At 50.7% G+C, this 20,046-nt stretch overlaps 1 protein-coding gene across 3 annotated transcripts; it reads right to left on the reverse strand.

The window, feature by feature from the left end:
* Positions 1 to 526: 526 nt before the first annotated feature.
* CUNH19orf38 (chromosome unknown C19orf38 homolog) lies at positions 527 to 19,911 on the reverse strand. Of its 3 annotated transcripts, XM_045863004.3 has the most exons (9): positions 19,652 to 19,911; positions 13,803 to 13,893; positions 13,025 to 13,125; positions 11,627 to 11,935; positions 9,498 to 9,590; positions 8,663 to 8,690; positions 7,878 to 7,921; positions 6,533 to 6,570; positions 529 to 1,513 (listed from the first exon to the last, which is right to left on the reverse strand). In XM_045863004.3, exons 3-9 carry the CDS (start codon positions 13,053 to 13,055, stop codon positions 1,364 to 1,366), a joined length of 693 nt encoding a protein of 230 aa, XP_045718960.2. In that variant the 5' UTR covers positions 13,056 to 13,125; positions 13,803 to 13,893; positions 19,652 to 19,911; the 3' UTR covers positions 529 to 1,363. The 3 variants fall into 3 exon arrangements, with proteins under 3 accessions (XP_064427224.1, XP_045718960.2, XP_064427221.1); XM_064571154.1 differs by lacking the exons at positions 9,498 to 9,590; positions 19,652 to 19,911 and having other exon boundaries at positions 527 to 1,513; positions 13,803 to 18,443; XM_064571151.1 differs by lacking the exons at positions 6,533 to 6,570; positions 19,652 to 19,911 and having other exon boundaries at positions 1,385 to 1,513; positions 13,803 to 18,461.
* Positions 19,912 to 20,046: the final 135 nt, after the last annotated feature.

Raw genomic sequence — 20,046 nt, forward strand, 5'->3', positions numbered from 1 at the left:
GCTCCGACGCTCGTCTGCGGCTGAGCTCCGCCCCTTGGCCCTGCCCCGCTTTGTGAGGAGGCACGCGGGGGGCGGGGTCCAGCTACGACGAGGCCCCGCCCCTGTACCCGTCCTGCTCCCTCCCACTGGATGTCGCTTTGTGAGGCGCCGGGCTCTCAGGGAGGGCCTGCGCGAGGGGCGGGGCCAGGTCCCGGGACACGCCCCCAGCCTGTGCCCCCCCCCCCCCCCAGCCCTCCAGAAAGGAAAATCAGTTTGAGGAGGGGCTCAGCCTCTGCCCTCGACTTGAATCCGTTGGAAGGTCCCCTCTCCTAGCACTCAGCCTCTCCTTATCTCTTTCCCCATCGTCTCCGCCCCCTCCCCCCATTGCCCTCCTCCTCCATCCTTGGCCATCTATTCCCCTACAAAAAATTCTAGGATCCCTCTCTCTCGGCCCCTCCCTTAGCCCCTCCCTTCCCCCCCCCCCCCGCGATGACTGACCAATGAATCCTGCAGAGCAGGGTCAAGTGCCCCTTTCTACAGGGGGGCGCGTGCACACGCACATGCACACACACACACACACACACACCTATCTTCCCCCTGTCACTGCTTCAGGGCGTCATTCTCTTCTAGAGGGTACAAAAAGGATTGCGGGGCTTCCCACCTTCTCTAGCTCCCACTCTTCTCTGACCTCCTCATTGACGCCCCCATCATTCCACTTACTATACTCACCAATGCAAGGACTTTAGCAAACACCACGTGACACTGTCCCCCCTCCTGTACCCCCACCGGCTTCCCCATATACTCCCTTGAATGCATGCACCTGAGGGGTACCTCTCCCCTCCCCCTAGGCATCCAGTGATTAGACCCCAGAAATCCTGGGCTTGAAGGATTACACTCCATAGAGGCCGTGGGAACAGCTCAACACGTGTTATAATTAATAACTTAGGCATGCCAGCAGGACAGACTTACAGAACATACCCCCAGGTACCCTATGCTCCAAAAACCCAGTTGGGTTGGTCAAGTCAGATGTGGAAAGGGGAGGAGGACATTGGAGGGGTATGTGGAGGACTCAGACCTCTTATGGCCCAATTGGGGGCCACAGAGATCCTAACATCTCCTTCCCACGTGGTCTGAGAAGCTGGGAAGTCAACAAGAGTCTTCCTGCTTTCTGTCCAACCTCCAGGACAATGTCTGTGCCCCCTCTGCTTACTCCTGCTTTTCTGTAAGGAAGGTCCCAAGGCCAAGGATTCCCTTCATCTCCCCTGTCAATTCCCTGAAAAAGCGGCAGCCAGAAACCCCAAAGTAGCAGGAGGGACTTCAGGCCCTCAAGAGAGGGGGCTGAATGGAGAGTGCACAGACATAGAGGGGCCCCCGATCCTCAGCCTCACTGGCAGGCCCGGAAAGTGCTGAATTCAGGGGGCTCAGGCGAGGATGATGTGGAGGTGGGCCTTTTCCGGGGCCCAGAGTTGCCAGGTGTCTCGGCGGCGCCTGAGAAAGCATCCAGAGTAGCTGCATCTTCTTCTGGGTTCATTTTCTTTGTCCATGGAGGAAAAACAGAGAACAGGGTGATTTGAGGTTTCAGGACCTAGGGTCTCCCTACATTCTGAGTCTGAGACTCCCTCAGTCCATCAGGTCTCATTTCACCCCCATACACCACCCCACAGCTTCAGGACCCAGATCCTGCCCTCTGTCCTCCTGCCTTTCTGTATGCTGAGAAGGGAAGCAGACAGCGTGGGTTCAAATCTCAGCTCCACCTTGTCCAACTGAGTAACTTAACCCCTCTGAGCCTTATTTTTCCCTTTTGCGCAATGCGGAGAATGCTCATATACCCCTCCTAGAGTTGCTACAAAACCTAAAGGAATTAAACAGATCAAGTGTCTGGCACGTAGCAAGCACTAATAGTTAAGTGAACAAAGTTATCACCATTATCTCTTCCCCTCCCCCACCTTGTCGCCCTGTTCTGGGCTCCCACAAAACCTGCTTCAAAAGTCTACCCTCTCCTCCACCATGGACGCTCCTGCCCCAAATTGCAGTCAAGAAGAGATGAACTTGATAAAACTGAAGTTTGGTGGGTGAGAGCAGGCTGGGGTTCCACCCCAGTCCTTCACCTCCCTAGCTGGACCATCCCAGTAAGGCCCATAATTAGCTTCAGTGTCTTTGTCTACTTAAAAAAAATACATATATATATATATTGGGGCACCTGGGTGGCCCCGCCGGTTCTGTGCCTCATTTTTGATTTTGGCTAAGATCATGATCTCGGGGACTAGGATCCAGCCCCGCGTCCAGCTCCCCGCTCAGCGGGGAGTCTGCTTGAGATTTTCTCTCCCTCTGCCCCTTCCCCTGCTCACACATGTGCACTCTCTCAAATAAACAAAATCTAAAAAATTTAAAAAATGTCAACCCCACTTCATAAGGCATAGAAAGTGAATATCAGACCCTCAGTAGGGTAACACAATACAAGCTGGAGAACGATTAGCTGCTTCACTTTTATTTCAGCCAACAGCACAGCTTCTAATGCTTCAAAAAGAAACTAGAATTGAAAGCAGGGACTCAAACAGATATTTACACACCCATGTTCATAGCAGCACTATTCATTATATCCAAAAGGTGGAAACAACTGAGTGTCCATCAACAGATGAACAGATAAAATGTGGTATATAGGGGCGCCTGGGTGGCTCAGTCGTTAAGCATCTGCCTTCAGCTCAGGTCATGATCTCAGGGTCCTGGGATCGAGCCCCGCATCGGGCTCCCTGCTCGGCGGGAAGCCTGCTTCTCCCTCTCCCACTCCCCCTGCTTGTGTTCCCTCTCTCGCTGTGTCTCTCCCTGTCAAATAAATAAATAAAATCTTTTTTTAAAAAGTGGTATATAAATGCAATGCAATACTATTCAGCCTTCAACAAGAATAAAATTCTGACACCTGCTACAACATGAACAAACCTTGAACACATTATGCTAAATGAAATAAGCCAGGCACATGGGGCGCTTGGGTGGCTCAGTAGGTTAAGCATCTGCCTTCGGCTCAGGTCCTGATCCGGGATGGACCTCCGCGTGGGACTTCCTGCTCAATGCTGCTTCTCCCTCTCCCTCTGCCCCTCCCCCCTGTTTGTGCTCTCTCGCGCTCTCTCTCTCTCTCAAATAAATATATTTTTTTAAAGCCAGACACAAAAGGATGAACATTATATGGCATCATTTCTACATAAAATGTCCAGAATACACAAATCCACAGAGAGAGAAAGGCACATGCTGGGTGCCAGGGGCTGGGGTTTGTTAAGAATGAGAAGTTAGGGGGCGCCTGGGTGGTTCAGTCGTTAAGCGTCTGCCTTCGGCTCAGGTCATGATCCCAGGGTCCTGATCGAGCCCCGCCTCAGGCTCCCTGCTCGGCAGGAAACCTGCTTCTCCCTCTCCCACTCCCCCTGCTTGTGTTCCCTCTCTTGCTATGTATCTATCTGTCAAATAAATAAATAAAATCTTAAAAAAAAAAAAAAGAATGAGAAGTTAGTATACAGTGGGGACAGAGTTTCTTTTGCAAGATGAAGTTCTGGAGCTAGATGGTGGTGATGGTTGCACGAGGTAAATGTACTTAATGCCACTGAACTGGACACTTAAAAATGGTCAATTTTGGGGCGCCTGGGTGGCTCAGTTGGTTAAGCGACTGCCTTCGGCTCAGGTCATGATCCTGGAGTCCCGGAATCGAGTCCCGCATCGGGCTCCCTGCTTGGCAGGGAGTCTGCTTCTCCCTCTGACCCTCCTCCCTCTCGTGCTCTCTGTCTCTCATTCTCTCTGTCTCAAATAAATAAATAAAATCTTAAAAAAAAAAATGGTCAATTTTATGTTACGGATATTTTACCATGATGGGGGAAAAAAGAAACACCTAGAAAAGATCCCATTAGAATTTACTGTGAAGGAAAGGAAGCATGATACTGTGGATAGCATACTATCATTTGTGTTAGACAATGTTAGAAAGGGTGAAGGTATACACCCCTTATTTCCACTTTTGCTTGCATTTCCAAGAAGCTCCTAATGCTGGTGGCTATCTGTGTGTGTGGAGGAGGAGACCAGTGAGTGAACAGGGGTTAGTGACAGAAGAATGCTTTACTGGATATATAATTTTGACATATGGATGTATTTCATATTTAAAAAAAATTTTTTTAAGTAGGCTCCATTGCCAACATGGGGCTTGAACTCTCGACCCTGAGATTGAGTCACATGCTCTACCCACTGAGCCAGCCAGGTGCCCCCCCGCCCCCGGCCAGGTGTTTTTGGTTTGTTTTTTTTAAAGATTTTATTTATTTACTTGAGAGAGAGACACAGCGAGAGAGGGAACACAAGCAGGGGGAGCGAGAGAGGGAGAAGCAGGCTTCCCGCAGAGCAGGGAGCCTGATGTGGGGCTCGATCCCAGGACCCTGGGACCATGACCTGAGCTGAAAGCAGACGCTTAACGACTAGCCACCCAGGTGCCCCAGGTTTTTTTAATTAAAAAAAAAAAATAAACACATATATAGTCACAAGGACTAAGATACTTTTTAAATTTTTCTCCTTGACTGTTTCCACTTGTTTCATTTTAAATGTCTTTTTTTAAAAAAGGGAAAAAGGAAAAATCCCCAGGGTAGTGCCTTGAGCAGCACGTCTTCTCACAGAAAGTTTTAGAATATTTGCCCTGCCTGCCGGATTTGGGTTTTTTTTTTCTTTTTTTTTTTTTTTTTTTAATTTTATTTATTTATTCATGAGAGACAGAGAGAGAGAGAGGCAGAGGGAGAAGCAGGCTCCCAAGGAGCAGGGAGCCCGATGCGGGACTCGATCCCAGGACCCTGAGATCATGACCTGAGCCGAAGGCAGACGCTCAACCATCTGAGCCACCCAGGCGCCCGGGTTTTTTTTTTCTTAACAGCACAGGATTTGTTCCCGGAACTGAGACCGCCCAGGGCTGAACTGGCCAGCGGGGCCAAGCTCCTTCCTTCCCACATTCGTATACAGTTTAAATTTCCTTGCTCCTCTCTCCAGAACTCCAGATGCGCATCTGCACCTGCCCTTGGGCATCGCCGGGTAAGGTGGTCCCCCCACGCCTGCTGTTCCCCAGGACTCCCACGCGCCTCCCTCCGCCTCTCCTTCCGCCCATCATCCAACCCAAAATCAGTGCGGTGTTTCCTGTCCCCTGAATCGATCTGACCTGCATCTGTTCGCTTCTTCCACCTCCGCTGCCAACACGCTGGACCAAACCACCTACCGCCTACCCCTTAGCTTGCCTGGACCAGCACAGTCGCCTCTGCCCGGGTAACTACTCCCCACCCCCGGAATACACCCTCACATTCCGGTCGGCCCACGCCCCCCAAGTCTGTCCTCCCCGCAGCCGCCAGAGGGCGCGGGTGAGCACCTGAATCGGTCACCTCTCTCCCTTGCTTGGAACCCTCCATGGCTCCCATCACACTTGGGGCAACAATCAAAGTTCTCCGCGGGGCTCCCCTCGACTCTTCACTCGGCTCCACTCCTGTTATACTAGACGGTGCCAAGAACGTGTCCCGAGCCTGGGGCAATCTTCCGTAGCTATCCCCTGCTTGTTGGCCATCTCTGAGACTTCCTGGCTCTCCCATCTAAGGGAGAAGTGAGCTTCCCTCTCACTCCTACCCCATGTGGCATCGTCTGTCTACCACACCCCCCGTAGAAATTAGAAAGCTCTGAAGAATTAAAGGCCTTGTCCTGTTCTTGTCCCAATGCCCAGGAAGGATGTGTTGAACCAGCCCAATCCTCCCCCATTATGATGCCCTAGGCACACCGGACTCCCCACCCGGCTCCTTGACTGCAGTCCCAAAGTGCCCACTTGTCCAAATGGGACATCGGAGGCCACCTCGAGGGGGGCCACCTGCACCCCAAACCTGTCCCCTACTCTGGAGAGGAGCCGGATGAACATTTCCTTGATCCATGGTTTCCAAGGCTCATCTATCTCTAACTTAATAAAATAATAATAATTCATCATCATCATCATCATCATCATCATCATCTACCCAAGATGCAGCTGTGCAGAGGAGTCCCATAGACCAGGTTCGAATCTCCTCCCCAACACCGTGTGATCTGGGAGAACAAAACCTCTTGCAAAGGGGCAGAATGTGATGAGACCCTCCCCACTGAAAGAGAAACGCAGAACTTGGATATTTAAACTGAAGTCCCTGAAACTGAACATAAAAACAGGTTTTTCTTTACCAGGAGGGAACTACAGTTTGCATCAGACTGTTACAAAGCACGTGACCCCACCGGGTCACCCTGAGTCCCCTGTCACCATTCTATAGGGTTGGCCCCACTGAGGGCAAAGGTGGCCCGGGGATCCTGCCCATTGCCACCCGACGGCCTGGACATGGCTGCCTCCCATCCCCTGACAATTTCCAGAGCCAACTCTCAGCTCACAAACAAATCCCTGCTCAGTGATTCTGGGCTTTTCCCAGCACCGCCCCCCCCCCGCCCCCCCAAGCTCGGAGACATCAGGTCGGCCCAGCCTGATGGTGGTCTCCCGGAGGTTAGGACAGTCAGCAGAAAATCGGGACCAAGAAATGCAATGACTTACCATGGAGATGGCAAACAGAGAGTTATCAAAGGTCATATCTGAAATAGAGAAAAGAAAGCCAAGCGCCAGTATAAAATCCCTGCTCACTGCCCTCTGGGGGCGCTCCCCCCAGAGCCACAGGCCTCAAGTCAACCGTGAGGAAGGGCTTGGGACCCATTTCCCAGCATGCTTCCCTCCCTTCCAGCGCATTCCGCAGGGTGAACCGTTCCCAGCTGTAAATTGAAGGGTGTCCTTTTTCTGCCCAGAGCCTTCCCCCAGGGGCCTCTCGCAGCCCTCTGATAAATGGGTTTCTCCTCTCAACTCCCACTTTCAGGAGCACCTCTCAGCTCTTCCACCACCCCAGGCTCTCCCCCAATCGCCTACTCTTCGCCCCCCTACTCTGCTCCTGCCGATCTCTGCTTAAACACCATTTCCTCCCGGGACCGCCCTCCTCACTTCAGACAGGGTCCTGCCGGCCCTGGGCTGTTCCCCCACTGCAGTATGGGCTTGTGGGCAAAGACCACCTGTCTTGGTCATTGAGGGACGCCCCTGCAAATGTTAGCACATAGTAGGTGCTCAATAAAAGTGTGGAACAGTGGGAGCGCCTGGGTGGCTCAGTTGGGTAAGCGTCTGCCTTCCGCTCAGGTCATGATCCCAGGGTCCTGGAATCGAGCCGAAGTGGGGCTCCTGGCTCAGTGGGGAGTCCGCTTCTCCCTCTACCTGCTGCTTCCCCTGCTTGTGCTCTCTCTCTTTCTCTCTCAAATAAATAATCTTAAAAAAAAAAAAAAGTGTGGAACAGTGAAAGAAGTACAGAGAATGGAATTTCTCTGCTTCGGGCCCCTTCCGGAGCATCATGCGGCACAGACTGGCTGCCCCTCGCCCCCTGGTGGAATCCTTCAGGATGACACGTTCTGGATCACAAAGGGGGCTCCATTTAAGGACAGTGCCAGGCAGTCCGTCCCCCGTGGACCTGAGCGTCCAGCACTGGAGGCGAGTATTACATACACACTTGTGTTTTTCTCCCGAGGGGTAAGAAGAATGATAGGGTGCTGAAGGCAGGTAAGTAGAAACACACCGCCTGTCTAGGCAGTCAGGGAAGGCTTCCCAGAGAAGGTGGCCTTTAGACCAAGACCAGAGGGAGGAAGAATGTTGTAGGCAGAGGTCAGAGTGCGCGGAAGGCCGGAGGATGAGGCGAAGAGAGAAGGTGAGAGGTGAAACCTAGCGGTGGGAGGACGGGAGGGTGTGTTCTTGACCCTAAGGGAAGTGAGCGACCTCAGAAGAGGTTCAGTAGCAAGTAATGAGACCTGCTAGAGTTTTGAGGGGGTGAGCCTGCCCTGGCAGGGGATAGGAGTAAGAAGATACACACCTGTGGTGGCGAAGTTGATCTGGACCCAGCAGGATTCTCGTTCTCTACAAAGGGATTTGGGAGAGTGATGACTTGCTGCTCTCAGGCTGGAGGATTGTTCTGGGAAGCCCTGGTTCCAAACTTGGCCTTTACTCCCCACCTGCCTTTGCATCCTCCCTGAGTCCCCGCAGATGGAAATTCTCTTGCAGGAGCCCCACTGCCAGGTGAAGTCGGGATTCGATCCCTGGGGCTGAGGCTAGCTCTATGCCACCAGGCAGTGGAGTGTCCACCCCTCTCAGAGGGGAGAAACTGAGGCCGGGGCCACTGCCTACAGGCTACAAGTTGGGCACTGCACCGCCCCAGAGGGTGCCACTCACCTCTCCCAACTGTGACTTTCTAGAGTATTACAACCATTTGGGGCAGTCATTGGTTAAGGGATGTGAGGACGACGCAGCCACTTGCTCCCTGTGTGACTAAGTTGAGCCTCAGTCTGCTTGTCTATAAAATGGGGCTACTTACAATGCCAGCTTAGCTGCCGTGGACTCCAGCTGCAGTCTCCTAGCACAGTGCTCCCCATACCCTAGGTGCTTTATGAATGGCACCTATTCCTCTTAAGCAGCCCTCCCAACCAGTGGGTGCTGTTTGGAACGGAGACCCCCACCCAGCACGGGAAGTGCCCTTCTGTCCCCAGAACCAGGCCAGGTCTCAGAGTTCTTAACATCCATCAGGAACTTCTGCCCCACACCCCCCATTTGGTATTTCTTTCCCCCAAACCGCCCGCTGAGGATCTCCAGAAACGGTCTCACCTTTTCTTCTGCAAATTTTTTACTTTAACTGGGAACAAAAAAAATAAGTAAGCATTTATTAGATCTTGGTCATGGTTGCATCCTAGTTGCAAAAACAAAACAAAACAAAAAAGACTCCAAAGGCTCCCTCATACATTTGTTGACCCAACCTTGCCTTCTCCTCTGGCAAATGTGCCACTCAACAGGAGAGCTATGGCGAAATCCTCCCCAACCCCCAGCTACATGAGTAATGTGTATTGGTAAAAGCTTCAAACAAGCATGTAAAAAAAATGTTTTTTTCCCCCAAGATTTTATTTTTAAGTGATCTCCACACCCAACATGGGACTCGAACTCACAACCCCGAGATCAAGAGCTGCATGCTCTCCCGACTGAGTCAGCCAGGTGCCCCCTAATATTGTTTTGTTTTGTTTTTTGTTGTCAATTTCAGTGATTGACAGGAGCTGGGGGAGGAGGAATGGAGAGTTAGTGTTTAAAGGGGACAGAGTTTCAGTTGGGGCAGATGACAAAGTTCTGGAGATGGATGGTGGTAATGGTTGCATAACAAAGTGAATGTACCCAATGCTGCCAAACTGGACACTTAAAAATTAAGGGTTAAAATGTGAAACTTTGTGTTATATATATTTTGTAACTTAAAAAAATATATATCTACTTCCCCAGCCCCACCACCAACATTGCACTTCTGGAAGATTTTTTACTGCTAAGTCTTGGAGTAAGACCTCCCCAGCTGTGTGCCTCTGTGCTCCTAAAAAATGGGTGTGGTTGGGGGTTCATTTACACGTCCCAGCGGTCGCACACTGGCAGCCTCTGGGCTATGCCTGTCTCTGCCTTCTGTTACCTTTCCTGACCACCACGGCAACGACCACCAGCCCAGCAAGGAGAAGGAGGGCTCCAGCCAGGCTCAAGGAGAGTGCCAGTATCCAAGTGGGCACTAGAGGAACATGAGAGAAAGAGGCGGGCAGGTTATGGAGTTGTGGGGTGCAGGGTGAAGGTGGGACACCTGTCATTCCTCCAGATTACCTTTGGGGAACCAGCCCTCCCCTGCATACTGCCCAACCATTTGACCTGGGTGTAGCTGGACCCTGGGGATCTGGCAAACCTGTGACCGTGACCGGTCAATTAGCATATTCCTCACCCCCCAGTCATGGTGATTGGTTCAGGGATGGGCATGGGGCCAAAGATGAACTAATGAGAGCTAATTCTGAGACTTGGCTAGACTACTGGGAAGAGAGGATTACTCCTCTGGCCAGCATTACAAAGCTGGTAGGATATCTATCTGGAGCTGCTAGGCACAATTTTGACACCATGAAGAGGAGGTCCTGCCTGAGAATAAGACACAAGAAAGCAGAGCCGAGAGAGGGCAAATAATTCCCGACATCTTTGAGCACCTGGATCCAGCCATGCCTGAAGTTAGCCCTGCAGACTGACTTCAGTTTGGCAAACCAACACATTCTCTTTTGTTGCTGAAGCCAATTTGAGTTAAGTTTCCAGTTACTTGCAGCCTGAGAGTCCTGCTGGCTTCAGCCTCGTACGAGGGGGTCAGATGACATCCACCCCCAGCCCCGTGGTAGACCCTGGAACCCATGCAGAAGTCAGCCACAAAAGCATAAAGCTCCAGCTTCAGAGTTTACTTCTCTGTAAGGGATTTGGCTGCCCCTCCCTGGAGAGAGGGGATCTCTCAGGGGAGACAGGAGGAGATGACCTGATCCCCATGGGGATCAGGAGTTAAGCCAGGAAGGGGAAGGAACAGACACATAGTTGATATTCTCACACTGTCAGCCCTTGTTCATTCATTCATCTGGGGCAGGAGGGCTGTTGTCCCCTCCGTACTCTGAGACCACAGGCCCAAGGTGAGAGAAGGGGCCTTTGATGGTGGAGCTCACAGACACAGACTGCTCTGTCGCCTCAAGGCACTGGCGCTTCTGCGAGCAACAAAGTTCTCTTTAAGTGGGGCCTCTGCTGGCAACAAAGCTTTCTTTGCAACTGGAAAGTTCTGATGGATGGTGATGTAGAGGCTCTACCTGGAGACTGCTCTTTGATCCTGGAGCCCACACCCAACCTCCTGTCCTGAAAAGACCACAGGAAAATATCAGCCTTCCAGGCTTTCTGTCTCACTTCGACGAAGAGCCAAAGTCCTTGATACAGCCAAAGGCCCTGCACGGTCCTCCTTGCCACCTCTGTGCCTTTTTCTCCCCCAACTTTTCTCCTTGTTCACTATGCTTCAGCCCTACAGAGCACCCTGGTGTTCCTCAAACACACCAGACACATGCCAGCCTCAGGGCCTTTGCACAGCCAGCTCCCTCTGCCTGGGACCCTTTCACCACAGATACCCACATGGCTGCCTCCTCATCATTCAGGTCTCTGCTCAAATGTCGCTCCCTCAGAGAGGCTTTCCCGGGCCACTCTCCTCTGTATTTAAAACGACACCCTTCACCAGGTGGTACTTCATCCCTGCCACTTTATTTGTCCCCTGCGGGCTACACTGAATATTTTTTGGACTCCCTGCTTCTCAACTGTCTGCATCCCCTCAGAATGCCAGCTGGGGGAGGGTAGGGACATCGTTTCACTCACTGCTGAAACTGCAGGGCCAAGAACAGTGCCTGGTGCATAGGAGGTGCTCACAAATGTTACGTGGCCGGGGAGGGGGGTGCAGTGAGTGTGGAGGGTTCACGCCTGGATACTGGAGCCCGTGGAATCCCAGCTCTGCTGCCCTGCTAGCTGTGTGACTTGGCCAAGCACCCTCATCTCTTGTGCCTCAGTTTCCTTATCTGCAAAATGGGGGTCATCGCTGAACCCGTCGCATGGGATGACTGTGAGAATTCAGTGAGGAAAGGTGAGTGAGCCCTGGCCAGTTGGGAGGCCTGGTTCGTCCCACAAAGGCTTCCAAGCAGAGGGAACAGCATGAGCAAAGGCTCAGAGGTGAGCCAATGGAGCCGTGGGCCGCGAGGGCCGGTGGGTGGGTCTTACCTGGGAAGGAGACGTGCACGGGCTTGCTGAGCTCTGACAGCTGTGGCTGCTGGTGCTCACCTAGCACACCATACCGGCAGTAAAATGTGCCCCCTGGAGCCTCCCTGCCACCACCACTCAGGTTGAAGGTGACCCCAAGCTGGTCCGCAGGAGCCTGCAGGAGCTGGACCACCTGCCCACCACGGTACAGTGTGAAATTTGCCCCTGGGAAGCCCCCAGGGGCTACGCAGGTGATGTGGATGGGGTCTTCTTGGCTGCTGGGGTGTGGGGGCACCAGCAGGATGGATGGCGCTGGGATTGCCAAGGAGCCTGCAATGCAGGAAAAGGGAGGCAGGCTGAGTGGTTAGAGCAGAGGCGTTTACTGGCTCTGTGGCCTTGGGCAAGTGGCTGAACCCCCTGGGCCTTGGTCTTTATTTACAAGTAGGTAGCCGACCCTACCCCATTGCTATGTTGAGGGGTTCGGGTACTAGGCACCTGGTTGGGGGTTACTACGTTTGAATCATTTTATTATGATCGCAGTGGTTATTACGTAGCGATGCAATTATACCCTTACTACTCAGTCAACAGCACTCACCTGATGCCAGGCCCTGTTTTAGGTGCTGGGGACAGAATGTGAACGAGATGGACAGATTGACATGCCTGCCTCGGGGGGCTAACGTTCTCAAGGAGACAAGAAGCACGGTGCAGCCCATCAGACAGGGTAATGGGAAGCCTGCGCTGGCTGGGGAGGCCATGGAGGGCTTCCCTGAAGAGGCGACATAGGAGGAGCTAGGGGAGAGCATTCCAGCAGAGGGAAGAGCACGCGGGCAGATGCTGGGAGGATGGAAGCGGTGTGGGGGCATCAAGGCGGCCAGGGTGGCTTGGAGGGGATGAGCCAGGGAAAGAACAGGAGGAGCAGAGAGCAAAGGGGTGCTCCTGTTTCCCGGGCTGTCAGGAATTGGGATTTGGGGGGTACAGTTTCCTATAGGAGGTACTCGTGTCTCCCCAGCTGCCCCCAGGATCCTGAGCAGAGTGTCTAGCTCAGGTGAGGTCTACACAAGCCTTTCCTTGTCGGACCTCTAGACCTTTGCCCGGCTTCCCCCCTGCCCCCCAGTAGCTCCTCCTATTTCCCCAGCCCTGAGGGTAACAGCCTGTGGAAGCCAAGCAGGGCTGAGTCATGGGGCGTGGGCACCGCTGACCCCAGCGGGATGGGATTTCTGATATCCTTGATGTGCGGGTGATGAGGAGCTCACTAAGAGAAAGCCATGCTCCTGGGGCATTTCCAAAGCTCTGGGGCAAATCTGTCCACGTTCAGCCTTCTCCAGTGCCTGGGGAAGGCAACCCTGTGCTGCTTTCTGCCCCCAGAGCAGAGGCCAGGTGGGCGGGGTGGGGCTGGTGCAGGGGGAACATCAGGCTCACCGGCTGTAAAGAGCAGGACGGTCCAGGGCATCTCTCCTCCTCAGTTTGGCCAGGAAATCTGGCGGAGGCCAGCGCGGCCCACAGTTCACGGCCAATTCCTCCTGTGAAGCCAGAGCAGGGAAAGGAGAACCAGGGCTGATTTGAACGAATGTTTCCTCACTGGCAGGAAGTTGCACACACACACTCAGCTGCAAAAAGGGACTCTCTCCTCTCCCCACCCCTTCCACAGATGCACATCAGATCCTGGCACCTCACTGCACCTTGGTGGCCACAGTTCTGCAGAGATGGGAGGAGGGACACATTGGCTACGATGGTCAGGGTTGCGTGCGTGTGTGTGTGTGTGTGTGTGTGTGTGTTTTCTCCCTATGAAGAGAATTTCTGGCTGGCATGAGGAAGGGACTCTGGGCTTTTTGGGAAAACCATGCCCAAGACGCAAACCTCTCAGTCCAACCAGTTCCAAAGTTGAGACATATGTTGGGTAGAGCACAGAGGTTAGTGCTTGGCCTCTGTCACCCCAGGCAAAACATGGTCCATCTTTGAAGCCTCAGCTTGCTGCTCTGTAGAATGGGGCTAAGAGTTGTAGGTATTAGATCCATAGAACTCATGATACATACGAAGTGCAATGCTAGAGAGATGTGAGTGCTCCTAGTGTGAGGCCACAGGAGCATCACCATCCACATGAAAGGGAACACTAGCTCCAAAACTGAGGGAATGATATAGTTTACAGAATAAATTGCATCCCGTTTACAGCCCAGAAACTTCCAAAGGTCTCTCTTACCAGTAAGTTTGCTTTGGTCTCAGCATTTCTGTTCAAGTCAAGCAGGTCCACCTGGAGGTTTACACCAGGAAACGATGTAGGTGTGTGGTCACTAAACAACAAAAAAGGGCCATTACGGTGGACTTTTTTTATTTGGATACACGAGGCTCATTCCAATGTCAGGACCTTTGCACATACTGTCTCTGCTGCCTGGGACACAATTCTATTAACCTGGTAAGATTCCATTTCTCTTTCAGGTGTCAGCTTAAAAATCGCTTCTGGGAAATCCTTCCAGATCCCTCTGGACTTAGAAAAATTCCCTTGCTGAATTATACTACAGTGCCTTGTAATTTTCTTTTATTGAAATTAGCATGCTTATATTTTCTTTTTTCTTTTAAGATTTTATTTATTTGACACAGAGAGAAAGACAGCGAGAGAGGGAACACAAGCAAGGGGAGTGGGAGAGGGAGAAGCAGGCTTCCCACGAAGCAGGGAGCCCTGTGTGGGGCTTGATCCCAGGACCCTAGGATCATGACCTGAGCCGAAGGCAGACGCTCAACGACTGAGCCACCCAGTCGCCCCAGCATGCTTATATTTTCAAAGAATTTGTCTTTTTCATCTAAGTTGTAGAACTTATCAGTATAAAACTCTTCATATTCCCTTATTATCCTTTTAATGTCTGTAGGGTCTGTGGTGATGTCCCCTCTTTCAATGGTAACGTGTTTTTTCTCTTTTCTTGAATAGTCTTGCTAGGGGTTAATCAGTTTTCTTTCTTTTTTTTTTTTTTACAAGGCTCTCCACACCATTCACAGAGTTTTTTGTTGTTGTTGTTGTTGTTTTTATTTGAGAGAGGGAGAATGAGAGACAGAGAGCATGAGAGGGAGGAGGGTCAGAGGGAGAAGCAGACTCCCCGCCGAGCAGGGAGCCCGATGTGGGACTCGATCCCAGGACTCCAGGACCATGACCTGAGCCGAAGGCAGTCGCTTAACCAACTGAGCCACCCAGGCGCCCGTTAATCAGTTTTCTTAACCTTTTTAAAGTACTAGCTTTTGGCTTTGCTATTTCTATTTTCTGCTTTTGATTTCATTGCTTTTTGTCTTATCTTTATTTTTTCTTTCTTCTATTTACCTTATGTCTCATTGGCTCTTCTTAGCTTCTCAAGATGGAAGCTTAGATCATTGATTTTAAAATTTATCTCCAAACATAAGCATTTAAAGCTATCTATTTCCCTCTAAGTACTGCTTTAACTGCATCTCACACACTCTGACATATTGTGCCTAAGTTAGAAATATTTTATTTCCCTTGTGAATTTTTTTATGACTCATACATTATTTAGAAATATGTCAATTTCCAAACATTTGGGATTTCTTGATAGCTTATTGTTAGTGATTTTTTATTTAATTCCTTTGTGGCCAGAGAATGCACTCCATATACTTTCAATCCCTTGAGATTTATTGATACTTTGTTTAATGGCCCAGCATATCTTGATCCACATTCTGGATGCACTTGAAATGAAAGTATACTCTGCAGTTGCTTGATATAATATTCTGTAAATATCCACTAAATTAGGTCATGGCGATTTACAGAACATGCTTGAATTTATCAAAATCATCCAGCTCTCTTCCTTCCAGGGGGGCAGGGGTGGGTCTGTGGTGTCTCCTGTAGTTTCCCAATGCCTACCCCAGTGGTTGGCACACAGTGAACCACAACTATTTCTTGATTGTCTAACCTGAAAGCCAAAAAATATTCAGTCTATTTTTGTTGCTCTCTCCTGGGTGTGTAAGATAGAGTTAAGAGAGATTCCTGGCTTATTTATTCCACCAACTGCTTACTGAGTTCCCCGAAGGGCTCGGAACTGTGCTGAGTGCCAGGGACACCATGAGGAATAAAAAAACTCCTGCCCTCAGGATGCTCAGAGTTTGGTTAGAGAGTCAGACAAGCAGACAATGAGTCCAGTTGGTGAAGTGCTCTAATGGAGGCAGTCACCAAGGGGAGCTCTTAACCTAGCTTCTTCTGCAGGTTCGGGGAGGGCTTCTGGGAGGAGGAGTTATCTGACTCCATAAGCCTGAGAAGGAAACAAAGGAAAGGACATTCTAGGTAGACATGGTAATATGCGTGAAAGACCTTGGATGAATGTGAGGACTTCATCCTGGCAGCATTTAACCTGGTGCAGGAATCTATAACCTGGAATTTTGAATTCAGAAAAACAAACACACTTACCTGTATCAGTCTGCCATCATACAGATAGCACCCAGAAGAGGTACAACTAGGACTCATGGGCAGGGTGAAGGGACATCAGCAAGGGATGGCGACTCCCCGGGGTCAGGAAGTTATTACCAGCCTGGGCCTAAAGTTGCTAGGGAGGGAGTTGTGGAATTTGTGGAGAACTGAAGTTGCAGGCTTTGGTAGAGACATGCAGACCAACAGAGTGGGAGCCAGAATGTATATACCTACACCCTCCTCTCCTCCAGCCCTCAGATCTCCCTACCAGGGCCAAACCCAACTGGATGTGAGAGGAAAAGGCAGCTAAGTTGACCCGCTGTGTAGCGATCAGCTTCCAGGGGGCACAGAGCAGTGCAGGAAAGGGTGGAAAAGGGCTCTGGTAGGGCACACAAAGACTGCCCAGCACACACTCTCAGAATGTTTTGGTTATAATTGCAGGGGATTCCTGGCCTCGAGAAGCTAGTCGGTAAGCTCCCTGTGGTTGTAAGAACCCCAGGCCCACTGTAGGCCAATGGTACAAAGGGAAGATGGACACTACAGGATGTGGCCTTTGTAGCTGCTGTCTCTTCTCTGGCTACTCCCCTCCCTACACTCTACTTCCTTTCTGCCCCTGGAACCCTCGGAGTGCCTTCTGACCCCAGAGCGTGGTTCTGCTTGCCTCCTCTCCCTTCTACTTCCAGTCTGAGATTCAATGCCGCCTCCTCAGGGAAGTCTTCCCTGACTCCACCCAGGTGAAACGAGCCATCCACCTACCACCTAACATTTACTCTGTGGTACCCATAACTACCTGCAATCATCTTAGTGCTGAACTTGCTTGTGTATGATCTGCCTCCTCCACTGGGATGGCAGCTCCATGAGGACATAGAGTCTGTTTCATTCACAGCGTCAGACACTCAGTAAGTATTTGTTGAACACCTGGACAGGGGATAGTTTTTGTTTAATTGAAGGAAACAAGAAACAGAAACTTCGAGGAACTGAGCAAACACAGAATCAAGTTTATCCGAACTCTGGAAAACAGGGAAAGGTTTGTGCCAACCAAGTGAACACCGAATCAAAATGAAAAGGAAACTTGAACATGGCAGGAAAGCTCTGTGGTGTTTTCCCCACCCTTTCCTCATCTCCTTCCCAGCGTGGTGGAGGTCTTGAAGACAGCAGCCTGTGTCCCCAGTATGGGGCTCCCACAGCCGGTTGCTGAGGTTGGCAGTATGGCATTTGTCTGTTCTAACATGTCTGGGGGCTACCTGTGACACTGACTCAAGGTGCTTGTCTGTTGAACTCAGAATGCATTCCTGGAAAACACTGTAAGGCAAAGGGAAAAACCCACAGCCACCTGGGGCAAAATATCATAATCGAGGACAGCATTAACCAGTGATTTTACCAGCAAAAATGAGCTTACTCAGGAATAGCAGAGAAATGCAACTGAGGACAAGCTAGCTGCGGCAAAAGCATGGGCAGGTCTGGAGAACAAGAGGAACACTTTTATAGAGGAAAGGGGAAATCCGGAAGACTGTTATGAACAAGAAATCCATTGGACTAAGCTGGGAGTTGGAAGTGTAGTGATGTTTCATTGGTTGAGTGGTGTCAGTCTCTCATTGGCTGGGCTGTTACCAGGAGGAGAAAACCTTTCTTCCTCCTGCTGAGGTAGTAGTCAGGTAGGAAAGTATCAGTTTGGAAGGTACATCTCTTCAGGTGCGGTCTGCAATTGTCAATGAGTGGTAGGGTGTGAGAGCTCCCCCTTCTATCTCCTGATTTCATTCTAAAGGAGGTTTCCTTTTATTAATTTTCACAACAATGGACATGCCAAAAGTTGGAAGAGCTGGGGTGAGAGTTTCTCTGGGTAATTAGGGCATTCAGAAGCACCCATATATACTGGGGGATTTAGAAAGCAATGTGCATGCCCAGGGCAGGACAAATGCTCAGAAAAAACCTGAGAAGACCCTAAGCTTTCATCTCATGCTTATCTCTAGGCTCAGCGCAAACAGGAAGTGAAGGCTAAGGCAAAATTGTAAATGACCTGGAAAAGCATTGAAGGAGTGCCCCAGAATAAATCTGGGGAAAATTTTTTGTTTCTTTTTTCTTTCTTGAGTTTGGTCTCTATAATATATAAATAACTCTTATAACTCAGCAACAAAACGACAACCCAATTTTAAAATGGGCAAAAGACTTGAACAGACATTTCTCCAAAACAAAGACCTACAAATGGCCAACAAGCACCTGAAAAGATGCTCAACATCATTAGGGAAATGCAAATCAAAACCACAACGAGATACTACTTCACAACCATTAGGATGGCTATAATAGAAATAAAATAGAAAATAGCACGTGTGGATAAGGATTTGAAGAAATTGGAGCCCTCATACGGGGTTGGTGGGAGTACAAAATGGTGTAGCTCTGTGCTCAGGGAGGAGTTTGCTGGAGATTCTTTCCATCCCCTCCTTTCCCCTCTGCTCCTTCCCCCACCCCCACTCTCACAGGCTCTCTCTAAAATAAATAAATAAAATCTTAAAAATATATATATATATTTTTAAAGATTTTTATTTTTTGACAGAGAGAGAGAGACAGCGAGAGAGCGAACATAAGCAGGGGGAGTGGGAGAGGGAGAAGCAGGCTTCCCGCCGAGCAGGGAGCCCGATGCGGGGCTCCATCCCAGGACCCTGGGATCATGACCTGAGCCGAAGGCAGACGCTTAACGACTGAGCCACCCAGGCGCCCCAAAATATATATATTTTAAGAGAAATTAAAAATAAATAAAAGATCCCCCAGTCTCCACCCTTCAAAATGTCCAAGCAGCGAGTCTGAATGACAGAAAACTGGGAGTGAAAAGGAACACTGACTGCACACAAACTTTGACATAACAAGGTGGTGTGACTTCCTCAAGTCCTCCAAAAGCAGGAAAGAGCTGACAGCCACCAGCTGTATTCGAAGAGTAATTATCACCAACTGCCAACCATTCCAGGCCCTATCTTTAAAGACTCAAAATTTCCCTCTATAACATTTTTTTCTTATGTTTAGACAGAATCACCAAGTAGAGTCCATTTCTCCAGTGACTTCTTTGGTTATCTGCCAGCTTCCCAGAGGGTGGTCGCCTCCAAATACTCTTAAGCCAGACTGAGGGAGAAGAGGTTACATGGTGGGCTGCCTAGTGGTGGGCGATCAGCCTGGAAAATAGCAGATAATATATACTGAGGGTCTATAATGTGCCAAGCGCTGAACAAGCATTATCTCAATCTTCACAACAGCCCAATGAGGTAGGACAAGCATCACCCCATCCTACGGATGAGGACACGGTGGGATGATTTCAAGCCAAGGGTCGGGGGGTAGGGTGGGGGTGGGTGGGCTTGAACTAGGCTTCGTGGCTCCCAGGCCCACGCTCTCCTGACTCTTTTAAGCACCTGGCTGTCATTTTTCCTGCCCTGGGTCACATGAATTACTCTGTTTACCTGCTGGCTCCCCGAGTTTGAGAACTTTGGGGTGCAAGGTGGGCCATGCCCCTTTACGGACTCCACGCAAGGAAACGGAGCGCCATGGGCAAGGCTTCCTCTCGATTCCCACAGCCGCCCTAGGGGGCGGTCGTTCCATCACCCCAACTACAACTGACAAAGTGAGGACCCTAAGGAGCAAAGGGAATGAAGGGTCAGGCGGCGCACCTGGAGCCACGCACAAGGAACACGAAGGCCCCACATCACTGCGGAAGGGTCTCCTTCTCGCCCCAGCCGAATCACTTTACACGTGAACCCTACAGGTCGCGTACGCGTCCAGCCTTTAACTTAGGGCCACCCCACCCACACCAGACCGCTCAACAGCCGTTGCGCGCAGCGTACTCTCGGAAAACCGCAGGGAGGCGCCTTAGAAGGTCCCGGCCCGCCTCCGATTTAGTCGTCTTAGCTTTTGCCTAAGAAACATGCGCCATCATAGTACCTATTTTTGCCATTTTCCCTCACCATCTGTTGATGGTGACTAGAGCTAGAGGCTTTTCAGGAAAAAGTCTCCAGAAGGCGGAGTGTTTTAAGGCACAGAAGGCATTCATTCGGGCAGCTAAGCT

This window comes from Mirounga angustirostris, unplaced genomic scaffold (genome assembly GCF_029215605.1).
Source record: "Mirounga angustirostris isolate CCGP_5_RB_7025 unplaced genomic scaffold, mMirAng1.0.hap1 SCAF_1, whole genome shotgun sequence".
Taxonomy (NCBI): Eukaryota; Metazoa; Chordata; class Mammalia; order Carnivora; family Phocidae; genus Mirounga; species Mirounga angustirostris.